We start from the raw sequence: 6595 nt of genomic DNA on the forward strand, positions 1-6595 counted from the left end.
CATTACAGATTCTGGTTTGTTTTCCTGGCTGTATATTCTCATTCTGTGTAAACATTAATTCAGAAATAATGAAAAGCTTCAGCAAAAAAATTAATAAATAAATAAAAAAGCTGACAAACACAAAAAGTTATAAGCTTGAAATGTATCTAGTTGTTTAACTTTGTACAGATGTAACCTGATTAGCATTGTCTGCTTTTTCTTAAAACATATTCACTTCAGGAAGAATTTTTTTGCATCCAGTATCAACAGAAAAAAATGACACCAATCAAAATATCCTCTGAATAAATCCATGACTTTAAAAGTTAATAATAGAAGAAATGGGTTCTTTGGGCGTTTTTTAAAGCTCACCTTTCAGCAGGGCAGTTTGGTGTTTTGAGTGACCTGAAAGTTGGACTTGTGTAAATCAACATTTCATCTTTAGTATGTTTCCAGTATGCTACGAAGCACTGATCCAAAGTCTGAGCCCAAAAACATCCATATCAGCTTCCATAACCACAACACAAAAATAACACTTTCATGATTACATGAGCATGATAGAGCTCATATATTTTGTTCACTCAAGAAAACATGCTGAGATGAAATTGTTCAGTGATTGCATTTGGATTTGTCCTGCAGTTTCATTTTGTCCTTTTAATTCTTTTGTACATTTTAGCACTGAATGACGTCACAGCTGCCATCAGAGAAAGAACAATCAATCCAGCAGTCTGTACCAGATTCCAACCTAAAATAAAGACAAAAAAAGTAAGTTACAACTCAAACAGTCCAAAATTCATAATGGAATAATCAGACCAATGTCAGCACTCCTTGATTCAAAGTCTTGACCAGCACTGTATACAGAGTTGGTTGGTGATTCAAAAGATTGAGAGTTTAATAATGAAATATTCTTACTGCCCTGACAAGTTAAATATTTTTTGACATTATTCAGCCCACTGCTTGTTTGCTAAATAACAAGAATGTAACAAATGAAATTAAACTGTCAGACTATGACGATGAATATGACTGCACCATGATTAAGAGTAATTAGTGAAGTTTTGTCACGTGTGTAAATACATGCAACTCTGTAACTTGAAGTTTCAACCCCAACTGTGTGTGTGTGTGTGTGTGTGTGTGTGTGTGTGTGTGTGTGTGTGTGTGTGTGAGTGTGTGTGTGTGTGAGTGAGTGAGTGAGTGAGTGAGTTCTTCAGCCTGTGGGAGAATTACACTGACTCTAAATGTTTGGAGATTATCTTCATAAATATTGTGAATGAAATAAATCCTGTAAATTATTACAGCAAGCTAGCTGTTGGCTTGCTTTTAGCATTGGCTAACCACAGTAGCTACTGAAGATAATGATGAAGAAAAAAATATACTTATGTTTTTTTAAACTAATGCTGGGATTTTCCCGTCATAACAGGGTGTGTCTTTTCTGTTTTTCTCTGCTGTCATGATAAAAAGAGAGTGCACCTTCTTTCAGGTCTAAGCTTTCAAGCTTCAAAGCATAATTTAAAAAATCATCTCGTCCTTACTGGGTTTCAACATTAGGTAAATACAAGCCAGATGCTGATAATCAAGCACTCTCCATTAATTGATCACAGTCATAAGTAGGTGTGTGCTGACACAGATTGAGATGTGTGTTAGCAAAATGCCAGTCGGCGTGTCATTAGCAGTGATCTTAGTGAAGAAGCTATTGCTGCCCATCAGTCTGGGAGAGCTTATATAGCCTTTTGCAAATAATATGAAGACTGACACAAGGAAGCTGTAAGTCATGTTCTGACTAGAGTGGCATTTGAGGTCATTCATCACCACATTCTGGTTACGTAGTGAACGAGTAACAGGTTGAATAATTGTCACAAACTATTTAATTACATGTTTTAGGATGCATCCAATAAGACAAAACTAATACAGTCATACTTACAAGGTCTGAATATTTTGCAGGCAAAGCTACTTAAACCTAAAAGAAAAAGTGGAACAATAACTCATCAGGTATCTTTTACTACTCAAACACAACTGATAGAAAAATTATAACAATATGCCTTTTTTTCTTTATCAATTCATGATCAAAATAAATATAAGCAGTAAAGCATTATTAAATGCCCTTATTATTTAGAGGGTGATATAAAAGTATCCACAGCTTCTTCCTCTTTTGCTTTTGGTCAAATTCAAACCAGGAAGTAGTGCGTTAAAACTTTGATCTTATTCTGACATGTTATCTTATCAAGAACATGCAGGGGGAATAATTGCTCTTAGAAATGCACCTTTACAACATATTAGGAAATAAAATTGATTAGTGGTCCAACTTACACATGAGTATGTACCAGACACCCGAGCAATCTAAAACATAGAAATAATTAAATTATAAACACATTTTGTTTTAGGATACAACTAACAAAGCTAAAAGTAACACAATCAAACTTACAAAGTCCAAATATATTCCAGACAAAGCTCCCTAAAACAAAAATAAGAAGAGACAAAGCAGTGAATCATCTGGCATCTTTTGCTACTTAAACACAACTGATAATGATGACATCAGTGTAGTATACATTAAATAGACTTTGATCATAGTTTTATTTTTTTTTTCCTTTGTTTTTTGGTTTAATCTGCTGGAGTATGTAAGTTTGTTTCTGCTATCTTATCAAAAACATACAGAGAGCTAAAAAATAAGCTAAAACTTAGTCATATTTACAAAGTCCGAATATATTCCAGACAAAGCTGCTTAAACCTAAAATAAAGAAAAACAGCACAAAATTGAGTGGTGGCTCAAGACTTTTGCACAGTAATGTATAGCTTGTTCCAGCATCCTTGCTTATCTCAGAGGGATATTTGCTCCTAAAAACTTTTTTCTCACTAAATCAGACAGATGAAAGCATTATTCCATACTTACAGAAACTTGGGAAGGATTGCCACAAGGAGGTCTGAAAGAAAGAAATTAACAAATCATCAACATGCACCATAGTAACAATGCATTGTTGATTGATTGATTCCCCGTTATCCAAATCTAGGCATTACCTGGGAACTGGGACCTCCAAAAAATCTCTGGATGTCAGCCCTCATGATATCATTCAGGTTGCAATTGAGGAGATGGCCCTCGTGAAACAGGCAGTCCACAGTGAGGCAGACCGTTGGGTTTTTCACTTGTCTCCGGCTTTCAGCGACAACATGATCAGGATTGAAGGTGTGATGCATCACCACCAGGATTACTGATTTACCAGCTGGAAGCACAGAGACAACAGGATCAAATGAGTCAGAAACGTTGCCTGCAGTAAACTTATATTTCTTCTATATTATTATTATTATTAGCTTGAGTACATAACTACAAATATGTGCTGATAATTCCAGCCGGTTCTTTTCAGTGATGACAACACAATCTATTAAAAATAGCACAAATTAGTGGGTCAAAAGTGAACAGGAGGAGCAAGTAATCTGCTAAATAAAATAATAATGCTCTCGTGAAACAAACCGTCTACAACAAAGCGGACATTTAAAGTTAATCATGACCACTAACGAGATGTTAATAGGCCCTGATGCATCGCTGCATTTCTTTTGTTGATTTATTTCTCAACATACCTCCCCAACCTTATTTTTTTAAGCTGGAATCCTTTCATTATAATTTTAATAGCAGTGGAAATACATATTTAACTTTTAGATATTTAACATTTCTTACGAGTTATGTTGTCCAGGGCTTCACTGATGTCCGTTCCAACCCGTGAAACAACGGGACAGAAAACCAGAAGGTAGTCAGATTCCTTTGGAGAGGTCACCTCTGTTTGTCCAGTTCTTTGAAGCATTTGAACGACGGGAATATGAGCCCCGTTTGTTTTCCCTGCCTCCCACACACAGAATCTTTTCCATGAGACTAAAATGAAAGAAATATAAAACATAAACATTGTTTAAATTAGGCAGTTTCTATGCTGCTCTAAATTCTGAACAAGCAACACACTGAATTCCAGTCGTTCCTGTCACAAAAAGTGAAAGATGATTTATTGTTAAATCATGAGACCTTTTCAATCAAATAATACAACCAAAATGATCTCTGGTTTGGTTGGTGAAGCATGACTGTTAGCAGTATTTTAGCACCTGTTGCAGCACTGACAGAAATTTGAAGATGTAAACATTAAAGTTGGGGGTAATTTTTCGCCAGCATTAGCATTTATTTTTACCTCTGCCCACTTGGTGAATTTACACAATAGTCACGTCCCCTTTAACCTTCTTTAGGTTTCTACCAATTCTGTGCTTCGCTGCAGCTCAACAAGTTCCTCCTCTAATCAACTGCCTGCTGTTGTTCACTGAGCCTCATATTAGTATTAAAATGGGGGGAAAAAAATAATTACAGCTATCAGTGTTAATATACAAACTGGTGTTAGCATATTTAAATAACTGTAATTATTAACTAAAGCTTAATGTCTTACTAGTTAGATATTTAATAACTTTAAAGGTTAAAAAAAGGGAAAAGCAAACTTATTTTCTCACCATGTTTCTCCTCCATGTCTCTGAGGAAGGATAAAGAAAGAGAAAGGAGCCTTTAGCTGAAACAAACACAGACAGCAGGTGAATACGCCTCACAAATTATCTTTTAGTAACAACTGTTCAGCACAAGATGAGCAGCTGGGCCAAGATTGGCCTTGAAGTCTAAGTTTTAAAAAAACTACCTTTGAGTTGATCTGTATTATTCCAAAAACATGGTACAGACTGAGCAGTTTGCAGCCTCGCATGAATAATTAGAAAATTTGAGAAATTCACTTACAAAATATCCTGATAATTTCTCAGTCTGGTATATGCTGTCAACACTGAAAAGGGAACAAATTCCCTGTCAGTGAAGCACTTTGATTTAATTAATTTATATTTGTCTATAAATTTTTCCAGTCAGTTATTAATCAGTTCATGGAGAAGTGGTTTGTGAAGTTGTGTTTGTTGCCCTTCATTTTATAATCCAACTTTGATCCTTTGGTAAAATGCTCATGACTCCAGTTGCACTCACATCCTGTTTTTAACTATTTGTCTGTACAATAACAACAACACAACTTTGTTAATGATTCTGCATGCATGATAAAGCACACAGATTTTGTCTAGTTAAAAAGAGTGTTGTACTGTTAAGTGATTGCTTTTGGTTCTATTCTGTCTGCTTGTTTGTTGATTTGTTTTGTACGTTTCAACCCTGACACACAGCTCACATTACTGTGACAGAACAACAATCAATACAGCAATCTGCGCCATGGTTCCAACCAAAGCTCAAAACAAATATAGCAGGGAATTATTTGGTATCTTTTAAAACTCAAATAAAAATTCATATTAGAATAAAGAGACTAATGTCACGATTTGTTAGTTCCAGTTTTTAAGTTGTCTCACCTCAGCCATATTATTTTGTGTTGTGTTAATTATGTGAATGAAAATCTGAGAGCAACATTACCTGGAGCAGGTAAATCGGTGTTTTTGGTTTTTTGCATGTGAGCCTCTTAATGAATGAAAGTGCAGCCTGTCAGCTTCTGAGAAACAAAGTTTGCTGTTTCCTTGTTAGAAGCTTCAGAGGTTTTGTGAAACTAACCGTGAATCACTGACTCCGTTGCACTGCTTTCACTTGCAGCCTGCTCAGCTGTAACAGAAAGTGAAACTTTTTCTGACTCTTTTTAATCTTCACTGAAACTACAGAGCGTTAACATGTCTGTTCATTACAGACAGCAGCTCTAACACTGTACAAAGATGGCCATAAAAAAAAAACTGTTGAACAAAAAACGACTAAACACATTTTTTCCTACGTTGCAGCATCTGAAACAGTGAGCGCACCAAGGTTAGAAAAAGCTGACACTTACTCAGCGTGATGGTGGCACAGACACAGAGCTCTGAAAGCAATTATTTCCTCTGAAAGGTGTGTTCATTATACACCTGAAGTCTCACAGGCAGCTTTCTACCTATTTACAGGTACTCAAAATGTCCAGCGTTCCCGTGACTGGACCCTCGCACGATCCTCGCGGGTCCGTGACTGTCACAACACCACGTCAGTGACGTAGACAGCGCAGCCACAAGTGGTAACGCCTTGATTTTTCCACAAGGGGGAGCAGCTCTAATAGAAGCTCATTTGTTTACTCCCTGCTCTGCTTGTTCACTGGCCCAGGGCTTCTGTAATTATCATGGGATCATATTCATAAATCATAAAAAGGTACATGAGAAGACTGAGAAAAGAGCCGGAGAAGACGTGGAAGATGACGGCAGCAGCGGTCCCCAGTCAGAAGTTGTTGAGGTTGAGCCAGGTAGAAAGTGACGTATACAGCCTTTAGTTATTGCTGATTAACGTTTCTGAACATACAACTTTAAAAATATAATTTAACAAAACTGAAATTATCGCCACATAAAAACTTAATTATAAGTTTAAAAATGAATGAATGATTACCGGATCCTGTGAGAGAATTTCACAGTGAGAGCAATGTGAGTGTATTCTGCTTTGGCTGCTAGAATATAAAACAGTGCAAAGCAAGGCAATTACTGGCAGAAATAATATGTATATTGGTGATTTTCCTGAGGCAGCTGGAGGTAGCTAAACGTGTTTTCTATGCACCACATATCAGAGTGGCAGCACAGGTCAGCTGATCAGTCTGTACACCAAGAAAAATCTGTAACTCACAAA

General features: G+C 36.4%; 1 protein-coding gene across 4 annotated transcripts; it reads right to left on the reverse strand.

The window, feature by feature from the left end:
* Window positions 1-583: 583 nt before the first annotated feature.
* LOC115774934 (uncharacterized) lies at window positions 584-5929 on the reverse strand. 4 transcript variants are annotated; one of them, XM_030722412.1, is made up of 11 exons: window positions 5784-5929; window positions 5519-5566; window positions 4721-4763; window positions 4447-4502; window positions 3641-3832; window positions 2986-3188; window positions 2861-2891; window positions 2396-2425; window positions 2281-2310; window positions 1895-1930; window positions 584-721 (listed from the first exon to the last, which is right to left on the reverse strand). In XM_030722412.1, exons 4-11 carry the CDS (start codon window positions 4460-4462, stop codon window positions 618-620), a joined length of 642 nt encoding a protein of 213 aa, XP_030578272.1. In that variant the 5' UTR covers window positions 4463-4502; window positions 4721-4763; window positions 5519-5566; window positions 5784-5929; the 3' UTR covers window positions 584-617. The 4 variants fall into 4 exon arrangements, with proteins under 4 accessions (XP_030578272.1, XP_030578271.1, XP_030578273.1 ...); XM_030722411.1 differs by lacking the exon at window positions 4721-4763; XM_030722413.1 differs by lacking the exons at window positions 4721-4763; window positions 5519-5566 and having other exon boundaries at window positions 4447-4466.
* Window positions 5930-6595: the final 666 nt, after the last annotated feature.

The sequence above is a fragment of the Archocentrus centrarchus genome, chromosome 24, assembly GCF_007364275.1.
Source record: "Archocentrus centrarchus isolate MPI-CPG fArcCen1 chromosome 24, fArcCen1, whole genome shotgun sequence".
NCBI classification, from domain to species: domain Eukaryota; kingdom Metazoa; phylum Chordata; class Actinopteri; order Cichliformes; family Cichlidae; genus Archocentrus; species Archocentrus centrarchus.

Bases quoted from the DNA above. Each gene is read 5' to 3' on its own strand.
- LOC115774934 (XM_030722413.1), bottom strand. The intron at 1,931-2,280 runs GTAAGTTGGACC...TTTTTCTTTTAG, and splicing joins TGTCTGGTACATACTCATGT to GTTTAAGTAGCTTTGCCTGC. The intron at 722-1,894 runs GTAAGTATGACT...TCTTTATTTTAG, and splicing joins CTGCAAAATATTCAGACCTT to GTTGGAATCTGGTACAGACT.